General features: G+C 35.7%; 4 protein-coding genes across 9 annotated transcripts; 2 read left to right on the forward strand and 2 right to left on the reverse strand.

Moving 5' to 3' along the window:
* Positions 1–412: 412 nt before the first annotated feature.
* On the forward strand, positions 413–5,352 carry PIG-O (phosphatidylinositol glycan anchor biosynthesis class O). Of its 2 annotated transcripts, XM_017613641.1 has the most exons (7): positions 413–877; positions 942–1,585; positions 1,735–1,892; positions 2,112–2,137; positions 2,804–4,409; positions 4,486–4,925; positions 4,988–5,352. In XM_017613641.1, the coding sequence occupies exons 1-7, from the start codon at positions 725–727 to the stop codon at positions 5,186–5,188; spliced, it is 3,228 nt and encodes a 1,075-aa protein (XP_017469130.1). In that variant the 5' UTR covers positions 413–724; the 3' UTR covers positions 5,189–5,352. The 2 variants fall into 2 exon arrangements, with proteins under 2 accessions (XP_017469130.1, XP_017469129.1); XM_017613640.1 differs by lacking the exon at positions 2,112–2,137 and having other exon boundaries at positions 1,735–1,918.
* A 467-nt stretch (positions 5,353–5,819) lies between these two features.
* On the reverse strand, positions 5,820–11,225 carry ClC-b (chloride channel protein 7). Of its 4 annotated transcripts, none has more exons than XR_001847231.1 (13): positions 10,844–11,225; positions 10,496–10,690; positions 10,232–10,433; positions 9,877–10,145; positions 9,208–9,816; positions 9,046–9,139; positions 8,672–8,841; positions 8,437–8,619; positions 8,174–8,377; positions 7,949–8,107; positions 7,795–7,878; positions 6,992–7,735; positions 5,820–6,229 (listed from the first exon to the last, which is right to left on the reverse strand). XR_001847231.1 is itself a non-coding variant. In XM_017613642.1 (12 exons), exons 1-12 carry the CDS (start codon positions 11,048–11,050, stop codon positions 7,610–7,612), a joined length of 2,502 nt encoding a protein of 833 aa, XP_017469131.1. In that variant the 5' UTR covers positions 11,051–11,225; the 3' UTR covers positions 6,697–7,609. The 4 variants fall into 4 exon arrangements, 2 of the variants coding, with proteins under 2 accessions (XP_017469131.1, XP_017469133.1); XR_001847232.1 differs by having other exon boundaries at positions 5,820–6,020; positions 6,919–7,735; XM_017613642.1 differs by lacking the exon at positions 5,820–6,229 and having other exon boundaries at positions 6,697–7,735.
* A 1,526-nt stretch (positions 11,226–12,751) lies between these two features.
* stil (stand still) lies at positions 12,752–18,255 on the reverse strand. The gene is given in 5 exon segments (XM_017613660.1): positions 12,752–13,259; positions 13,333–13,945; positions 16,909–17,203; positions 17,543–17,851; positions 17,929–18,255. Coding segments are annotated over 5 exon segments (1,653 nt in total). The 3' UTR covers positions 12,752–13,150.
* Positions 18,256–19,477: 1,222 nt separating this feature from the next.
* Positions 19,478–21,860, forward strand: Ak6 (adenylate kinase isoenzyme 6). 2 transcript variants are annotated; one of them, XM_017613650.1, is made up of 4 exons: positions 19,478–19,716; positions 19,814–19,965; positions 20,032–20,336; positions 21,750–21,860. In XM_017613650.1, exons 1-4 carry the CDS (start codon positions 19,665–19,667, stop codon positions 21,766–21,768), a joined length of 528 nt encoding a protein of 175 aa, XP_017469139.1. In that variant the 5' UTR covers positions 19,478–19,664; the 3' UTR covers positions 21,769–21,860. The 2 variants fall into 2 exon arrangements, with proteins under 2 accessions (XP_017469139.1, XP_017469138.1); XM_017613649.1 differs by lacking the exon at positions 21,750–21,860 and having other exon boundaries at positions 20,032–20,456.
* Positions 21,861–21,894: the final 34 nt, after the last annotated feature.

Raw genomic sequence — 21,894 nt, forward strand, 5'->3', positions numbered from 1 at the left:
TTTGGGGCCGCTTCAATTGTTTGGTCAAAGTCAATTCTGTTTTTTTTTTTGTACAATTGAAAAACTGGAACGACGGTTCAACGAGTTTTCAAAAAACATCGATATTTTCGATGCTTCGATGTTTTTTTCGACGTCCCTAGTGTATTCTATCGGGCTTGGTGAATACCGCTCATTTAACCCGTTTGTGTATTGCCGATGCTTTTTAAACTTGACAGAACTTCCTAAACAGCTGATTACTTTTTTGTTTTACTTGCGAACTATTTAGTATTCGACAGTATTTTTTGCATTTATTATGGAATAATTATTTGTGCATTGACCGCGGAATACTCGTACTAAGAAAAAATACATCATGAGCTATTTTACANTAGTGTATTCTATCGGGCTTGGTGAATACCGCTCATTTAACCCGTTTGTGTATTGCCGATGCTTTTTAAACTTGACAGAACTTCCTAAACAGCTGATTACTTTTTTGTTTTACTTGCGAACTATTTAGTATTCGACAGTATTTTTTGCATTTATTATGGAATAATTATTTGTGCATTGAACGCGGAATACTCGTACTAAGAAAATATACGTCATGAGCTAATTTACAAAAAAATAACTGAATAACAATCACACGTATTGAAAATTAGATTTCTCTAGTCAGCAGCAGGTTCAATCGCGGCCTGCAACACATTTTTTACATATAAGAAAATTGCCAGTAATTACCTATCCAACTAAAAATATGTATTATGCTTGGAGCTATTTGCTCGTGCTTATATGGCTGGCCTATATGCTTTCATCTGGTGTGCTGCTCTTCTCTCGAGGTTTCCTTCTATCACGGGTATCTAAAGCCGACGTCAGCTCGTGTCAACGACTATCTTTAAATGAAAGTGATGTAAGTCGTTATCCTTTTTTATACTTATATTCTTTAAAAAAATATAATAATTTAAAATGTGTAGGAATATTTTCTGAGTGAAGAAATAGTTCAAGAAATCTTCAAAGATGTCAATGCCACTTCCCACTTGTGTTTGCCGCAGAAATCAAAAGTGATTATTTTGGTTATCGATGCGCTGAAACATGAATTCGGTGTTTACAAAGAGAACCTTACAGCTCCACTCCCATTCGAAAATAAGTTGACAATAATGTACGATCTTATGCAAAACTCACCGGACAATGCACGCTTGATGCGTTTTAAAGCAGATCCGCCAACAACTACTCTGCAGCGCCTAAAGGGACTTACCACGGGTAGCTTGCCAACATTTGTGGACATGGGTTCAAATTTTGCATCACCGGAGATTAATGAAGATAACATTATTGATCAATTGGTAAAACATAATTTACCTATCGTCTTTTTGGGCGACAGCACATGGACGGAACTATACCCACGTCGATTTAGGCGCTCCTATTCTTATCCCAGCTTTGATATATTCGATTTAGATACAGTGGACAATAAAATTCAACAACATTTGCCCAAAGAACTTGGCAAGGACGATTGGCAAGTTTTAATTGCACATTTCTTAGGTGTAGATCATTGTGGACATAAACACGGGCCTTTGCATGAGGAAATGGCACGCAAACTCGATGAAATGAATGATGTTATTAAGTATGCATAAAAAAGGGGTATGGAATAGTATATACAATTAACATTTGTTGATGTTATNGCAAACTCGATGAAATGAATGATGTTATTAAGTATGCATAAAAAAGGGGTCTGGAATAGGATATCAAATAAACATTTTGTTGATGTTACAGATCAATTGTAGCAAAAATGGATGGCGATACAACTTTGCTTGTTATGGGGGATCATGGAATGACGGCATCTGGTGACCATGGGGGAGAAACTGAGGATGAGACAAATGCGCTTTTGTTCGCATATGCTAAAGGTCATAAATTCATCGGTAGTGAATTTGGTTCAGATAACACAACTATGCAACAGGTAAATATGCGATCAGCAAAATGAAAGATAAATCTATAACTGCGCTTATCTAAGCATGCAGCATTGCGTCAAACTTCTTATCTTTGCAAAGCATACATATTGAGTTGTTGTAGCCTTTACAACAACAACAACAGTACATAATGNCTTTTGTTCGCATATGCTAAAGGTCATAAATTCATCGGTAGTGAATTTGGTTCAGATAACACAACTATGCAACAGGTAAAAATGCGATCTGCAAAATGAAAGATAAATCTATAACTGCGCTTATCTAAGCATTCAGCATTGCGTCAAACTTCTTATCTTTGCAAAGCACACATATTGAGTTGTTGTAGCCTTTACAACAACAACAGTACATACTATTTTTTAATGTATACAAACATATCTACAAAACATACAAAAACGAGACGCGTATGAGATAATCATTGGCACACACGTCACTGTGTTGTGCCACTTATGTTAATTAAAGCCATTTACCCAACGCTTCAGATACCTCAAATGTATGAATAGCGTGATTAGCAACAAGTGAAAAGGTAGCATTTAATTCATAGCTAGAACTCTTCTTACGCGCCTTCGTAGTTTTTTGAATTCAATAAAGTGGAATATGTACTCAGATTTTGGCTGCAGCTTCAATAAATCGTCGTTTAACAAACGTTTGTAAAAATTAGGGTATTAAAAGAAAATTAGTTAGGGCCTATCTAAAGCAATTTATAAAGCCCTAATTGGTAATATTGAAAATTTTTAAAAATAAAAACTTTGTACCTTTAAATTTTAAATAATAGAAAAAACTTAATTAAGGTCTCTTGCATTGATAACTTCGTTTCGCAAATTTATGAACATTATATGCAGAGATTCGCGCATACATTTGCTTACTTCCTTATTTTGCAGATCGATCTTGTGCCCACCCTCGCTGCAATACTAGGCGTCCCAATACCCTACTCGAATTTGGGTTTAATCAACTTCAATCTCGTACCTGATATCAAAGTACCCTATATGAGCAGATTCGAAACTCTTTTACTGCACGCCTGGCAGAATGCGCAGCAAATTTACAAGTACTTCTTCAGCTACGCTTTGGAGAATAAGCGTACATTTAGTGTCGATGAGTTGGAGCAAATTCATAACGAATATATCCTATTCACTCATCGCGTAAAAACCGTGTACAATGAAGCTGGTTTCAAGTCATTTGTGAGTGATTTAAATGCCAATATGAGACTTATACTCAACACATGTCGCGAAATTTGGGTAAAGTTCGACGCCGTACAAATGTCTCAAGGACTATTGTTTACGCTGCTGCCAATTTTCTTTTCGTTTTTGCTAATCAATAACTTGAATTCCATAGAATTGTATCATATATTCACACTTAAAGGCATCACGTACACATACCTAGTAACTATTGCGGCTGGTTTCTTTGGATATCGCTTTTTCAAAAGTTTCTCCTTCCGATCGGAGGAACATGGCGTAATTTTCTTTACCAATATCCTAGGTGCATTTGTCTTAGTCTTCCAAATATTGCAAAATTGGCGCAGAATTGCAGATAACTGGTCATCAGTAAAGCGTTTCGGCAATATGCCAACTCGAATTATATTCCTTATCTCCGTAAGTGTATTTTTCTCCAACAGCTTCGTTATACAAGAACCGAAAATACTATCATACCTGTTGATTGCATGCATTCTGCTGCTTGCCTATGAAGTTCTGCAAAAGTGCGTGCGTCTCGAGCTCAACAAACGTTTTAGATTGTCGCAATTCTTACGCTCCAGCACAGTTCGCCTGCTACTGTTTAGTGTGTTAGCTATTATTTTCGTTCGTTATACGTACACGCTGTTTCGTTGTCGCGAGGAACAGGGCAACTGTGCTGACTTCTCCAACAACGCGGGTGGCTTCTCGCTTAAACGACCGGCAAGCAGTAAAACATATATTTTAGCTGTGGTCATCATAGTACTCTATACAACGGTATCCCGCCTCTATTTACGACACAGTGGCAGCCTTACTGGTGGTTCGCCGAATGTGTGGTTGGCACGCTATGGACCGACCATAGCTTCGATTTGCGCCGGTGGGCATTTGCTACTAGCGCATAGTGCGGTTAAAAACGTGAAGCGCACACATATCGACGCCATGGCGCTCGTAATTTACGGACTTATGCTGATACAGATTGTTGTGCTATGCGTATCGCCGCTGCTGACATTCTACGTTTTGCCCAATTTTAGCACACCCATACAAATAAGTCCATGGGACAACGTCATACCACAGATTTTTAAAAAGATCAAGCGTATGTATGATGATGCGGAGGCGCGCGCAAATCAAATGGATGCAATGATCTATGGGCTAACGACCGTCTATTCTTCGGCGACCATTGTGTTTGGGCTGTTCCTAAGCATGGTTTTGATAGTATTGCTCGAACCGCGCGCCTCAATCGGCATGATTTCATGTGTGGCGATTGCGGTTGTCATCATTTTGGTGCATTCTACGTTGCGCTATCGCACGGCGACTAGTTTCGGTAAGTTTATTTCACGTGCATACATGCATATCTTTTGAAAACGAGCACGTTAATATCTTCATTCTTTACTCATTAGAAAACTGTTTACAACCCACGTTCATCGGCATCGTCAGCTGGTTTTTGTTGGCACACTTTTGCTTCTTTGCCACCTCGCATCAAACTACGCTATCGCAAATAGACTGGCGAGCTGCTTTCGTGGGTCGTACAAGTGGTCTTGGAAAGTCGCATTTGATTTCTGGTGTGCTAGTTATACTAAACACCTTCTGTGGACAGGTATTCTTTTTCTGCATGTACAATCTGCTGAGCGTGCTGACATTCTCACTTTGCGCGCTGTATCCAAAACTCATAAAAAGTCCGAATATTTCGGGTGCTGGTGGAACACCTTCTACCGCTTCGCTAGAGGGTATGGGCTACGACATGTTGCGTGGCGAGTTTCTGCTCTTCGAGAATGAAGGCACTTTTCTTGGCAGTTCCTTCAAACTCGCCGTACAGTTTCTAATACTGCAAGGCATTAAGGTAAAGTTATTATATTTTTAAGAAAAAATCAATTTATGTTCGTAAACAATCTTCATTCTCAGGTGTTCTGTGCGATGCTGGCTTGCACCATTCATTGTCGCCATCTGATGGTATGGAAAATATTCGCACCGCGTTTCATTTACGAAGGCATCGGTACATTTGTTAGTCTAGCTGCTTTAATTGTTGGTTACTTTGTTATATTACGCATTAATCGTGCTTTAGAGCGGTTAATTTTCAAGACGAAAAATATGAAGTTAGATTAAGCATTTTTTGTTTGTGTTTTATCGTCCCTTCTTTATTTGTTGTGTGTTTTAAGCGCATTGCATCAATAATATTTATTTTGAAAAGAACCTTCTAAGATGTGCATTTTATATCTTAATAAATGAAAGTTGAATTTCAAGCCTGAAAAGAAGACATTACTCATGTATATATTTCAATATTTTGCGACTTATCATGCAAACTGTTTTTTTCTGATAGCGCTTTCTTACTTGAGTCTGTTGTATACTTTTGTTGAATTGGCAATATTAGCAGTTTCATTATCTTGTCGTCATATTAAGTAGCTACATACATGCGTATGAAAGTCGTTCATGGTTGCTGCTGTAGTACCAAAAAAAAAATTCTTCAATCAGTTTTGTTAGAATGCCATTGGACTTGCGATTCTGGTTGGCGTATAAATTGGAGTTCGTTCAAGAAAATATATCCGAAGATTGAAGAAAACCGTTTCTGTTGGATTGCGTTGCTAACACCCACAACTCTGTTTAGATCTATAGATTATTATGAACCTACATTTCGTTTAAACTATTTGAGTAATAATCTCGGGGCTAGCATCTGAAAGTTATACATTCATCGAAAAACAATTTGAAGTCTCGAATAATTATATATAAAATAGTTTTATTGTAATGTAAGTAAGTATGTATAATATTAAATTGGAACGAATTACTTATCGTTATATAAGGCATACTTTAGACGCGTACATTAAACACTACATAAGATTTTAACTTCATTTATTAAATAAATGAATGAAATGAAATCCTCTAGCCTTCTACCTTAGAAATACACATTCGAATTCGAATCGTTTTCTAATTGTTCTCTAACCTAATAGGGGTCCTCTTCTAAAGTGATACATGGATAGATTGCTTAAATTTATCAGTTTACACGCATTCTTTTATGAACGCAGCTTGGTAAATAATTATATAAAATTGTTTATTATTTAACTTATACGGCTAGTTCTGTTTCATTCTTACCTCTTCCATTGTGTTCATTTGCTTTTTATGTGTTCGTAGCAAAAGGGACAATGTGGCAACCTGCCAGGGTGGAATTTTGCTGAAAATCAAAAACGTTTGATGAAGTGATAAATTTTGGTTAAATAGATTCCCATACAAAGTTTGACATTTCATGTATCAAAATTAAAAATTTATCAGNAGTTGAATTTCAAGCCTGAAAAGAAGACATTACTCATGTATATATTTCAAAATTTTGCGACTTATCATGCAAACTGGTTTTTCTAATAGCGCTTACTTACTTGAGTCTGTTGTATACTTTTGTTGAATTTGCAATATTAGCAGTTTCATTATCTTGTCGTCAAGTTAAGTAGCAAAAAAAACATTCCTCATTCAGTTTTGTTAGAATGCCATTGGACTTGCGATTCTGATTGATTGCGTTGCTAACACCCACAACTCTGTTTAGATCTATAGATTATTATGAACCTACATTTCGGGGCTAGCATCTGAAAGTTATACATTCATCGAAAAACAATTTGAAGTCTCGAATAATTATATATAAAATAATTTTATTGAGATGAAAGTAAGTATGTATAATATAAATTGGAACGAATTACTTATCGTTATATAAGGCATACTTTAGACGCGTACATTAAACACTACATAAGATATTAACTTCATTTATTAAATAAATGAAATGAAATGAAATCCTCTAGCCTTCTACCTTAGAAATACACATTCGAATTCGAATCGTTTTCTAATTGTTCTCTAACCTAATAGGGGTCCTCATCTAAAGTGATAAATTGCCATTGTGTTCATTTACTTTGTATGTGTTCGAAGCAAAACCTGCCAGGGTAGATTTTTGCTGAAATTTATGCATTTATCCACCAAAAACGTTTGATAAAGTGATAAATTTTGGTTAAATAGATTCCCATACAATGTTTGACATTTCATGTATCAAAATTGGAAATTTATCATTTTATCAAGTTTATCAGCAGTTTATCACTTTTGATGAAGACCCCTAATACATATGTTTGTTGGGTTTCTTTACACAAATTCAAAATACCTCACACTTCATATAGTATCATTATATGAATATGAAACTTAAAGAAAAAAAAATATAACACGACTAATTTAACATTCGAAGTGATGATTAAAATCATAAAATCTTAGCATTCTAGGCGCATACTTAGAAATATATTTATGTATATGAGCCGTTTATTTTGCAAGTGGCATAAGTCACTTCACAAGTCTTTTGCTTAAATTACCTCTGGTTACTTGTGTCTGAATGCGACGGCAATTCGTTCAACTTCATCAACCAAAGGTAGAAGGTGTTGTCGTTAGTTTATGACGATAGAGCGAATTGAGAGATGCACTCGGTTACAAGAATACGGTTATTTAAGCACAAGGGTACGATGTGACTTATGCCACTTTCAAAATAAACGGCTCATATATTGCAAGCATTCAATATTTGTATAGAAAATCCTTGCGCGTAATAATACCAACAACGCGATTTTCTTTATCAATCACAATCATATGCCGCAAGCCAAGTGCGCGAAATTTCTTGAATATCTTAGACGCCGAGTCATTCTACAAAAGAAAAATATATGTATTTTGCCGCAAACAGTTAATTGCACCCAAAAACTCACTTCGCTAACGCGCACGGGTGAGGGATTCATGAATATCTCCAGATTGACAGTGTAGTTTTGTTTTTCAGGTCGCATACGTACGCTCTAAAAGAAGAATTTATAATTATAGTTTTAATTCTCTGTGATTTGAATGATAGAAATATAAGATACTAACATCGATGGACGGATAGCGTGGGTAAACATTTCTAAATGTTTCTATTGAAATTGCTTTCTCCCAAAATTGCTTCTTTTCCTCATACAACGAATTCAGTAAAATCACAATCAGTTGCGAACGCAAAACTATACCACAGACACGTCCATTTTCGCGATTATTCTAGCGAGAGGTATAAGAATCAATACATTAGTAATTATTACATAGAACAGAAAGCGAATTACTCACGCCCTGTACATCCTCTACAACTGGAAAGCCATTGTGCTTGCAACGTCGCAGTATTTTGTAGATATAATTGGCGCTGTCACATTTTTTAATATAGACTACAGGTGAACTCATTAACTGTGATGCATTAAGCCCCTCATATTTAGGTGGAAGTTCCCATGGCAATACTGGTACACCACTCATTTTAATTTGTATATCGTAGATGCCCTTTATGCTCAAAATTTTAATATTATGTCATACATAAAATAATCCACTGTCCGACTCACCTCTGTAAAGTAGTCGCCTACCCACTTTGCACTAATTAAAGTAACAATTAAGGGGAAAAAGAATGATGTTTCGATTCCCGTTGTTTCCATAAGTATGACCGAAAGGCTGATGGTCATGCGCAGCACGCCACCCAAGTTTGCGGCCGCGCCGATTAATGCGTACTTACCGGGGCTTAGAAAGGTCTATAAAAATTATATATAATTTTGTAAAAACATCGAAAATTGCAGTACTTACAGCTTCAGGAAAAATGTAGAATATAATCATGGCAACCAAACGACCCCATGCAGCTCCAACTAAACCTGTTGGTATAAATATACCAAGCGACACATTTAGACCGAAAGTAACACAGGAGAGAAAGTAATATACTAGTGTAAACACGGTTAGTGTCAAGATCTTATGGGAGCCTGTAACAAGGAAAGAATTAATCTTGTAATGAAAATCGTCTTCAAATGTAAAATCATATTTTGCATTTTAGGTAAATGATTTGTANAGGAAAGAATTAATCTTGTAATGAAAATCGTCTTCAAATGTAAAATCATAATTTTTTTCAATAATAATGCATTTTAGGTAAATGATTTGTGAACTAGAAAGACAAGTAAATATTTTACCTGGTGGATCGTGAAACAAGGAACGCACCGTCGCCTCTGGTGTTTGGAACCAAAGTGCCGCTACAGCGTTATATTCATTGTCCTCGCAGAATAACTATTGCAACATAAGATAGAAAACTATAATCTGAATACCTCATATAGTTATTAATATGAGTCCCTTACTTGCACTGGATAGTCAGTGGGATCATTTCCTAGTGGCCGACAGTCATTTATGAAAAATATCATAATGCATGCCAACGTCACACCAACCAACGCGACGAGAGCTGCTTCAATGATTCGCGCAACTTTGTATTTAATGAAACGTTTTCGAAATCGATTGATATGTGTATTATACGAGTTCCACGTGGCACCCATAAGGCCACCCGTTACGCCGAATAGCATAAATATAGGCAATTCGAAATATTCAAAAGTTAGCGGTTGTTCGAATTTTCCCAAATTAAAGAGACCAGTAAAAGTGAAATTATTTAATCCGTGGTAGGCGGATAGTACAATGTTTAGGGTGAATGAACTTATAACGGATGCAACCAGCGTACGCCAAATAAGATTTTGATTCCAAAAACTAGCAGCTTCTTCCAGCGAGAATAACATTCCTCCGATTGGCGACCCGAAAGCAGCAGCGACACCAGCCGCCGCGCCGCCCAATACAAAATCACGTTTCTCATGGTCATCCCGAAAATCACGGAAAATGCGAAAGTCCTTAACAAACGTTGTGCTTTTGCCTTGAGAAATACCCGCAGCCACTACTGCTCCTGCGTGTGCCATTGGACCTTCCTAATCGCAATAGAATTTTTTTTCCACATTCAACAAATTACAGTATTTAAGACTACATACCTTTCCACCCACTAGACCGCCAACGACGGCTGTTACCACTCCAACCGCTTTTACAGACAGAGTTTTGATGCGTACAATTCGCGGAATTTTTACGCCGTTCAGATAGCTCTTTACCTGAGGCATTCCGCTACCAGCAGTGATTGGCTCCACATAAGTTACAAGTGCTGCTCCTAAAACCACTGGTATTATACTTATAGCCATCCAATAGATGTATGGAATGACAAGATTTCCATCAGGGTTGATGTTTGCAGCAGTATTGTTATCGACGGCTATTAAAATGAACGAAAAGTTATTTATTTCGCAATTTGAATATGTTCATAAAAACTTGTGTAAGTATGAATGCATATGTTCGTACAATTTTTGAGAAACGTGTATTTTACAGCCGACAATTCTTCGATGGGTATGTCAATAGCACAAGCAATTAGGGCGGTTACAACTCCAATTTTTATAAATATTATCCAACGTAAGATGTCTTTGCGAATGCTGAAGCGCGCATTATCTGTACGCTTTTGAGCCTCTTTGAATAGCACATTATCGCATACATCGTAATCCAAGCTCTGTAAAAAATATTTCAATCTCTACTTCATTGCCATTTAAAAATTGGAACCACTAAAAGCACCTCATAGACGTCGTCTCTCAGGGCGGTGGTGTTATTAGTAGCTACTCGAGTACGTATTGTAGCAGTCGGTTCAGTTGCGCCACCGCCAGTGCTTCGCTCATTAATAGCCACATCATTAGCAGATAGAACATCATCAGCTCCCACTGCTATAGAATCTTGTCCTATTCCATTTCCCTGCGTCTGAGGAACAATTTGCTGTTATGTAGTACATACGTTTTAATAGAATAACTGATAAGCCAAGCCAGCATGACTCATTTAAATAGGCACACACAGTGCAATGCATAATTAAATAAGTAGAAAAAATTTAAGGACTTGAAAATTTCGGTATATTCACCATAATAAACTTACCGCCGATGAACTTGGTTCCACATCGCTCATTGTAAGTGCCGGCGGCTCATGATCATCCTCTATAGTCTGAGCCTTACGCAAAGGAACAAAAGAATTATCAACTTTTATTTTATCACTATCCGATTCCTTTTGTTTTGATAACGTGTTTTCTTCATCATCACTGGAATCGACACTTATCAGACATTCAGCATCATCTTTCTTTTTCATTGTTATACTTTAAAAATACTGTAAATTTCCAAACTTTAATTTTATGATGCGAAATTCGCAAAAACTTTTTACGAAAACAACAGCTTAATAAAAAACTGAGGCCGTGGGAAAATGCAGCAAAAAACAAAGCTATAAAATCAACAGGCTCGCGGTCAGGCCTGCCAACTTTGCTCAAACCATGCCATTTTTGACCCTATTTTACTTCCAATGGCTTATTTTTCAATTTGGCACAAGGTGTAAAAATGGCACTTTTGAATACTTTCGCGTGCCTTACTTTTTCATCAACAGAAATTTTCTAGTTTTTAGAGGTTTTATAAGTGGTTTATATTATTTTAGTATAGCAAGTGTTTTAAAAATTCGGTTATTTGACTGATAAATGGGAGGGAAATAATAGTCGATCGGAAAGTATGGCTCAAGTATGTCTTATTTTTCACTTTTTACGGGATTTAACCGTCCTGCTCCTGTTTGTCAGGCCTGGGTCAATTCCCGTTCTGCATTATCTTGAAGGAAGTGAAGTGAAAAGTCAAAAATTTTCATCGAAATAAATGCGATGAGAAAGTGCTATTTATATCACTTCACAATAAGTGCTCATTTACACACGGCGATGTTTGTTGCGTCAACTCGAAGTTTGTAGGAGAGAGCGAGACAAGGAACGGAGAGGGCCACCGAGTTGCCCGTTTCTGGACAACACGCTTTGCGCTCGCGTTCGTCTGTGTAAATTGAGTTAGCGGTTCGCAGCTGACAGCAACAATTGCAAACAAAAAAGTCGCCGTGTGTAAATGAAATGAGCAACACCAAAAGTGAGTATGAAAAATCGCGTCGACAAAAGCTTCCGTGTATAAAGGCAGACTAAAGCAGAACAAAAATTCACTCTGAATCCTTCCATTTGGCTCTTGTTTATCCTCAATATTGCATCTTTTAGCTAAGGATATTGGCAACTCTGCACACGGTTGCAAAAGTGTTAAAGCGCAGTTAGTCAACGACGTAGCGTAAACTTAGGTTGACGTACGTAGCAGCATATCAAATTTACTGTTGATAGAGAGAGAGAGAAGCAACGGCAACGTCACCGCCATGCGGTGGTGAGTTTTCGTTAACACGCGAATCCCATAAGGTAGATCGTGTCTGCGTCAACCTACGTCTGCGTTACGTCGTTGACTGTTTGAGCTTTTATGGACTGATTATGCATACTTCGCATAAAATTTTAACTGAAATTTCGTATATACTTTGTATGTATTCCATTACCCAAAAGTTAGCAGAACTTTTAAAAACTTAGCGATCTGTTGAGTTTAGATTTTGCTTCACATTTTCCTAAGTTAAATTTCTATTGCACTGGTACAAATGGTTGTGCGAAGTTATGCGAAGTACGCATAATCAGACCATTAGGGTGGTGTGAAATAGCAAGCTTTGAACCGGATACTACTTTGTTCATTGTTACTTTTCAACATACACCTTACAGTAAGCCTGGTACACACATAGAGCTTTTGCCGGGTTAAATCTCGCATTTCACTGGAATGGGTTATCACTGGCGATGTTGTTGTTGTGACAGCATACAAATTCCCCAAAGAGTGACAGTCCTTGGCCAGATATAAATCTTTCGCTGGTAAGTTTATTAACGCATTTGGACTCCCTCATATGTATTTCTATTATTTAGTTTTTTTTTTCATTTTGTTGATTTGCGCTCCACTAAATTGCATGGAAGCGAAATAAGAGATCAGTGAAGTTTCAGTAAAATATATGTATATGTATTTATTTATTTTAGGCCATTTAAATAGGAATCAAGTTTCGCTTACATTAATGATCATTTCTTGGTCAGTCGCATCTCACATGACGCTATGTTAAAATTAAATAATATTCAAATAAAAAAACATTTTAATACAAAGAGCATGTAAATGCACTTTTAGAAATTTTGTTCAAATATGTACATTTACACATGTACATATGTTTAATATTACAATAAATTAGTGTATACTCGCAGTAAAGAGGAACTATTTGTTGTTATTAAAGACGTACGCTACTTGGCAGGATTTCCAAGTAGGCATGTAAGTCTACTTTGGTTGCAATTTTTTTTTCTTTTTTTTTTTTTGTTGACTAGATAGAAGTTTACTCATAACCCTTTAACGGATATCCGCCATTGAAGGCCTCCACAGAGTTGATGTTGCGATTTTCGATTGCACAATATCCGCTGCCACCTCTAATGTAACTGGTATAACTAGAGCATGTAAGAAAATCATTAATGGTTAAAAAACAACAGATTTTAAACAATTAACAAATGTCTTCCTTACACATTAGAAAAGTACTCGGAAAATGAAGGTAATACATTTGGAGCAGTGTTGCCAGTATTATCATTCTCTTTGCCTTTTTCGTTGATGCCGTGGTAGCTATCGTTTCCAACATAAGCAAAATCTATGAATGTGTCTGTTGGGGGTCGAGGAGCACAGATGTTTGCTTCCGTTGGGGTAATTTGAACACCGCAATTGAGCGACTCTTCTTCGTATGCAAATTCTTTGTTGCAGTATCCGAACACCTCCGCTTTTGCAGCACTTTTCTCTTTGTCCAGATGTGGCGTGTTGTTGTCGTTGTCATTACACTTTGGAGCAGAATCATCAAAGCGCCAGCCTTCGCCATCAAGTACATAGCCGAGGCGTTGTAAGTAGTCGGCAACGGTTTTTTCCGATAGACTAATAATTTCCGCAATTTTTCTTGTAGTAAAATGAGGATTTCTTTCAATTAACATTTTCACTTTATCACTATCTGCCACACCTGGACGACCAGTACGTTGTCCATCAACACAACTTGTGTCGCCCTTACGAAATTTTGAAAACCAAATTTGGACCACACGCTCACTAACCGCATCCTCACCATATACTGCGCAAATTTTCCTTTTGGTATCAGTGGCTGTTTTATTTTTTCGAAAATAGAAAAGCATCAAACACCGTAAATACTCTTTCTTCTTTTCCATATTTTAATAGTTATGTATGAATAATGTAAATTTCACAAAAGCAATAAAAAATAATTGCAATAAGATAGGAGAATGATTGTGGCTGAGATGAAATACGCCAAACAACTGAATCAAAAAATTAAGATTTCTTTCTTGCTGGCTCGTTTCTCGATATCATTGTAATTAGTAAAAAAGCGAGATTACTTTTTTTCTACCCTTATCTACATAATTCCGTCTGAGTTTATGTTAGGAGTACATGAGCACGTACCTGCTTTTGTGTCTCTTTTTTTTAAATCATAAACAATACCCATGCGGTAAGATTGTATAAAAAGTGACGGTGGAAGGGGTAGGTAGTTAAATAGAATGCCTGGCTGGCTGCCTGACTGGCAGGCTGGGACACAATTATGTATGTAAAAAACACCCTTGCGAGAGATGAGAGCAATTTTTTGTATTTGTGCATGGGGGTTCGTCTTGGGTGAAACTTAGGGAAACAACCCCGAATGAGTTCAATTGATAAGCGGTGGTGACTTACACAGAATCGGCAAGTGTAAAAGAGGATGAAAAAATGCAAAAATCGCGATAATTAATTTCTTTTCAATGCTTTGAATAAAAATTGATGCTTTCACTTTGAATAGGTACATAATACATACACGTACATATGTATATTTGAATGTAGATACATATTCGTATATATATATTTGCGAGTCACTTCTTACTTAAATATCTTATGAATATTATGAATTAAACGTTGGAATATGTGTTAACANTCTTTTCAATGCTTTGAATAAAAATTGATGCTTTCACTTTGAATAGGTACATAATACATACACGTACATATGTATATTTGAATGTAGATACATATTCGTAGGTGTATGTATATTTGCGAGTCACTTCTTACTTAAATATCTTATGAATATTATGAATTAAACGTTGGAATATGTGTTAACGCTCTTGATCCAAATAAAAAGAAATTTCAGTTGCTTTAAACAAATAAGACTAGTAAATCATTCCGCAAAACTGGTAAAGCTGTTACTATTACAACACTTTAATTTAAATTTTAAACTATGTTGTATAAAGGCAATTATCGTCATAAACACTAGGGCTGATTAGCATTTTAAAATTTGAGCAAATGTTAGTGACTAAGGCAACTAAGCAATGTTTTTAAATAATTCGATTCTTAAACATCCCTTAGTACGCATCCAGCAAAGATTTAAGCCAAATATTAAAATGTACGCAAGTTGTTTGCATCTTAAGAAAGGCTCTTTTGCATACAGACACATACATTTCTCATATATAAACATGTGTATGCACATAAACATAAATATAAATAAGTACATATGTAAGTTTTAGAAGATTTAATGCCCACGAATCGAAGTGCATACATTCAAACACACACTTGTATATTTATTATTGCATTATATAAGTGTGTATCTGGTTTTCACTGCCACGAAAATACTTATTTAAACAAGAGTGGTTAATTTTTACTCACGTATGCATTTGTGTTTAAATACTTTCCTATGTATGTACATATTTACAGTTCTTAAATGTGCTTAGAGCAATTAAAGTANTAGGGCTGATTAGCATTTTAAAATTTGAGCAAATGTTAGTGACTAAGGCAGCTAAGCAATGTTTTTAAATAATTCCATTCTTAAACATCCCTTAGTACGCATCCAGCAAAGATTTAAGCCATATATTAAAATGTACGCGAGTTGTTTGCATCTTAAGAAAGGCTCTTTTGCATATAGACTCATACACTTCTCATATATACACATGTGTATGCACATAAACATAAATATAAGGAAGTACATATGTAAGTTTTAGAAGATTTAATGCCCACGAATCGAAGTGCATACATTCAAACATACACTTGTATATTTATTACTGCATTACATAAGTGTGTATCTGGTTTTCACTGCCACGAAAATACATATTTAAACAAGAGTGGTTAATTTTTACTCACGTATGCATTTGTGTTTAAATACTTTTCTATTGTATGTATGAATGTACATATTTACAGTTCTTAAATGTGCTTAGAGCAATTAAAGTATTTTTTTTCTTTCAATTTTAACTTAAATCCATAATTCAAAGGTACAAGATAGAGTATAAGGCATAAAGTATAAAGTAAATAAAGTTGGCATGAGCTTAATACTAACTATTTATACTAAAATATTTAACAAAACATTGTTTAAATTAACCCACTATTGAAAAAAGTGCAACTTAACAATTCAATTGAACTGTGAGCAGATAATAAAATATCTAGACCAGCTAGATATCACCGAAAGGGTACTGCTATCAAAGTTTTATAGAGCGGTCAGTATTGAAAATTAAATTCAGGATGTAAAAACTTGAACTTCGCTATTTCTAAATTAAGCCAATTGTTATTAGTTTGATTGTGCGATTGTAATTCACGATATACGTTCTGCAATACATTAGCCACTTCTGAAAGGACTTCATTACATTTTATATTTCCTCCAGATATACTGAAGGTAGATGTACCATGCCCAGAAGTTTGCTTTGCATCAATTGCGGAACCAAATCCTGAAGATTCTGAAAGTCCCGACGGTAATGCATTTACAGAGAGATCAATTGGCTGTATTTCGGCTAGTAAAAGTTCATTCTTAATAAAACCCAAATTATTACAATTGACATTGTAGGGCCTGCTATTAGCACCTTGCCTAGCATCATAACTGCTGACATCACTTGAGCATGGAGTTACAGCGCTCACAGTAGTTGCACGGCCGAACAACGACTGATCACTATTGATTGGATGAAGTGCCGCATGATCATCATGTTGAGTTAAAGCGAGTGGAGTTAATTGTGAGAGTGAATGTTGTTTTGCCGAGATGCGATTAACTGTTCGATTGTTATTGTTTTTTTGGGATGCCAGTAATTCATACCCCCGCGCTTGCTCGCCTGCTACCATGGTCACCTAATATATATTCACACATGTATGTATATAATTATTTAAAGGCAATGCATTTCATAAGTGCTTTACTCACTGGCATTTCATTTACATACGAATTCGTAGTTGTATTAGCTTCTTTTATACCGAGCTCTGAAGCTCTCTCTGTATAGTTGATATTAACAACGGTACCCTCACTGGTAAATTCCTTTAGACTATAATTGAGTGGCTGCTCATTATATGTGTCCATTATTGTGATATTATGTGCTCTTTCAAAGGCAGGTGTAGTCAGAAAGTGATCGACCATATTCCACTGAAAGAACGAGAGTGAAAAAGTTACTGTACAGTATGAAATGCGGGAGATGAAACCACCAACAAATATACTAAGTGGAGCAGCTAAGTTTGTACATATGTGCATATGTAGCTTCACTAACGAAGCGCTGAGATATTTTAACGGTTCGCTATGCTCTAAGTATTTGCCTCTAGTGCAAATGCTTGTATGATTTCAAGTGAACGTAACGGTTTCTTTTTAGTATTTACTATAGGAATACAAATTCTTTTTCTACTTATGTTATACATTGAGCGCTTGAAAAGTAAAATGGACCATATTACCTTCATTTTTAATGACTACGTTTTAATGAAAATGTCTCACCTTATGCATATTATCGGGGCTTTTTTCACTCTTAAGTTGGCTTTGATTTTGATCTTGTTGATGTTGATTTTGCTGCTGCTGTTGTAGTTGGTGTCGTTGAAAGGCCGCTTTGATCTTAAATAATTCCAAAGACGGTTGCGACGAACATACCAAGCGTTGTCCACTGCGCGATGTGGCCCCTTTCCTGGCAATGGTGTTGGTGTTTCGACGCCTAGTAGATTTACGATTTTTAAGAAAGCGATCTCTACGTTCAACCAAAGCATTTACTTTCATATCATAGATTTTCGCCATTAAATCTGGATGGCGCCGCTAGAGTATAAAAATACATAAAATAAACAGTTAAGAACTGGGTTGAAAATAAATTAAACATTTTGGTTATTGCTTACCTTGATGTGCATGTGAAAATTGCCAGTTGAACGCACGCTACCCCGATACACACGATCTGGGGGACAATTGCAACATTTGACAGTTACATTCTCACCGTCTTGCGTCTGTATTTCAAAGAGCTCCCCATTCAGGATGTATGGAATATGAATATTGCGTGGTGCGGAATCGGCTGTAGGAGTGCTGTTGGAGGAAATTGAAGTATCTGGCAAAATTTGTGGTTTAGTAGAAGATGTGCTGCCCAAAAGCGCATTATTTGATATTTCCAAAGCACACTCCTTTGCTACTGACTGAGTTTGTAGATCGTGCGAAAGATCATTTGCTTCCATTTTATCTTAGTGATACCCCACACTTTTAGTGTGGATACAGTACAAACTGCGCGCGCAATAAATGATCCGCACTATATGAAATCTATTTACGGAATGAAGTTTTGACGATGCTCCTTGTTTTCCACCTTGTGACCTTGAGCTACATTTGTATGTTTGTATGTATTACAAAGTATCCGTTGAGAAAAATTGTATTTGCTATTCTATTCCAAAATAAGAGCGAGCAGTAATATAAAAACAACAACCAACACTTGCTTCTCAGTATTCTACAATCCGGAAGATAACATCAAAATCTTCTCATCAAATAATAAACTTCTTCTCCTATGCTGAATACTATCCTGCAATCTAATTACACCCCCTCAACACTTTTAGATATTTCTTTGAAAAACAGATAAGCCCAATAAGATTTCAAAAGAATGATCGTTTGAATGAGAATTGATTAATGTGGCCACACTAACCAATATTTGCACTGAGGAATTTTTTATGAGGAATTTCCAAGTGATTTGCTTTAGGTTTGTGTCTTAGCTGTTCAGCTGTTTATTTACTTTTCTTTTTGACATTTATCTAGGAATGTCAGTGGCATAAATACATAGTTGATTTTCCTCGCATCGAAGCATCGCGACTTACATCGATATTTGTCGATGTATCGGAGGGCGTGCATCGATGCATCGATAAGCTGAGAGTTTTCTTCCACTATGGAAATTAAACATTTAGAACATTTCTGTGTATGCAGTTTTACAGCTCATTAAATTTTAATATAACAAAGTACAAGTAGCCAAATAAAAAAATATTAAAAATCAAAAGAATTGAAACTTGCAGTGTATTATACCAAAATTTTATAAGTTATAAAACTGCATTTTGCTTTCTTTAAAGGTAATCGCACGAGGCGATTTTGCGTTCAAATTTTGCTTTCAACTCACGCAGGATTGCAGGAAAAAAAAAGTTGAATGGCTAAATTTTGGCTGGCGACCAACTTTGTTGAAAGCGATTAGTTGAAAGGCCGTTCAACCAAAAGTAGAATGCAAAGTTGAACAATGCAATGCATTTTTTTATATTTTTATATTTTTAGCCATTCATTTTTTTTTTCGTGCAACCCTGCGGGAGTTGAAAGCAAAAGTTGAACGCAAAATCGCCTCGTGCGAACACCTTTTTTGATTTTCAGCCAAAGCAATGTTTGGCCGTTCGATGTACTAGCTATATCAGTTTGCAGAAAATACCGATGCATCGACTATGTAAAAATCGAGTGGAAAATTTTCGATACATCGAAGCAAAACATCGATATTTTCGATGCATCGATGTTTTTTCAAAATCCTTACATTTAAAACCCTTTGAGAAAAAAACACGCTTGTGGGAAATCAAATTTCTGCCCGCATAGTAAACAAAACTTCGATTGTTATTAATTACAAATAACAATGGCTACAACTGATGAGAAAGTAGATGCCAAGCCCAACATACTAATTACAGGTATGAATGAAAGCATAAAACCAACATGCTGGCGGCTTAAGGCCAGCACCGTTGAAGTGTCCGCACTCTACTTAGTACATATTAATTATGATTTTAGGAACACCTGGTGCAGGAAAGTCTTACTTATGCGAAAGAATAGCCGAGCAATTAAAACTCAATTGGCTAGATTGCTCCAAAATTGCGAAGGAAAACGATTTTGTTGAGGAGTACGATGATGAATACGAATGTCCTCTACTGGATGAGGACAAGGTATTTAAGTTATTATTTTAATGCTACAATAGAAAGTAAATAATTGAATGTTTTAATTGTCTATAGCTTATGGATTACATGGAACCTTTCATGCAGCAGGCTGGCAATATTGTCGAATACCATGGCTGTGATTTCTTTCCAGAACGTTGGTTCCAAGCTATTTTTGTTATAACTTGCTCGAACACACAGCTTTTTGATCGACTAAAAGAGCGCGGATACAATGAAAAGAAACTTAAATCTAATCTTGAATGTGAAATTTTCGGCACAGTGCTGGAAGAGGCTCGTGAATCTTATAAACCAGAGATTGTTTTTGAATTAAAAGGAGATACTAAACTGGATGCTGAACAAAGTTTGAAAACTATTAAGAATTGGTACAAAGCATGGAAGCGGAAGTAGTTTGTTGTTGTAGTACACACGCACAATTGATTATACGAATTATTTTTAGGAGAATAATAAACGTTTGTATCTACATACAGTGCCCGGCAAAAGTATTGGCACGTGATTTTTTCGGAATTCATATAAGCAAAGTTTTTTATTGTTATTTATTTTCGAAAACACAAACATAAAACCTTTAAACTTTGTGCAATACTTAGGAAAATTCTATATAACAAATTGAAAGTTTGAGGTTGCTAGAAAACCGCGTTCATTTTTGGCAAGTTTTTTAGTGGAAGATTTTGCTCATTTTCTCCATACAAAAAATAATTGTTCTATAGTTTGTACGAAAGAACGTGCGTGAAAAAAAATTGCCAAAAATCAACATGATTTTTTAGCAACTTCAAACTTACACTTTGTTATACCAATATTTAATGGCTATAAAACTGCATACTTAGAATTTTCTTAAAAATCTGAATAGAAAGTTGCAGATTAGTGTGCAAATGTATTGAATTTTCCCGAGTTTTGCATAAAGTATAGAGATTTAATTTTTATGCTTTTGGGGTAGAATGAACTGAGTTTTTATTAAAAATTATCGAAAGTAAATTATAATCAAAAATTTTGCTTATATTGCGAAAAATTCACTGTGCCAATACTTTTGTCCGGCACTACATAAAAAAATATGTACCATACTTCCTTTTGATATCAGAAATAAACTTGTGTGATAAATTTACTTTTGTTGCTAAATATTGAAAAAAACTCCAAAAATATTTGTTATATAAACATATATGTATTTATTAATTTACTATGAACTACGTACTATGCTTTTGCGATGAATTTTAAATATATATGTACAATAGACTGCATCACTCCCCATACAAAAAAAATCAATCGGTACTGTGTTTCCATTGGAATTATGAAATCTATTTTATATGCAGATTTTTTAAGTTTAATCTGTTTTTCATCTGACGGGATTTTTTTCAAAAAGTTCTTTAAGAAACTATTTTTTTTCATAAAAATCTCCATTTTTGGAGGTATTTTCAAATCGGTATAGCTCACGTAAATCTTAATATTTTTCCGAAATATTTTAGCGGACATCTTCAAATATAATAAATTTTGTAATAGCGGTGGAAAAGCCGCAACTTCTCTTGGTGATGCAACCATGCAATGGATCTAACCACAATATATAAAACGGGGCGAATCGTTTTGTGCTGATGAAAATTTAATTGGCGTCAATGACGGATGACAACCGAACTTCAGTTGGGTTGCCAGTGGCTGAAATGGTATTACAGATGCCAATGGGCTTTGATCGCTGTTACTTTATTTTTATTTATTATTGTTATTATTATATTATCTTCAACTCTATACCACTTAACTATAGTTGCGATTTATAATATACATTTTCATTTCAGGTTGCGTTGCTATCCATAATCGGCCCATTAATATCTAACAAAATGAAATTAAAACCATCACTTAACTCCCACTATTCGAAAAATAAAAGCTTTTGACTACGTTCGATGATTTTTAAAAAAATCCTGTTCAATCGATTCACATTCT

This window comes from Rhagoletis zephyria, unplaced genomic scaffold (genome assembly GCF_001687245.7).
Source record: "Rhagoletis zephyria isolate East Lansing unplaced genomic scaffold, Rhagoletis_zephyria_1.1 Rzeph_scaffold_00697, whole genome shotgun sequence".
Taxonomy (NCBI): Eukaryota; Metazoa; Arthropoda; class Insecta; order Diptera; family Tephritidae; genus Rhagoletis; species Rhagoletis zephyria.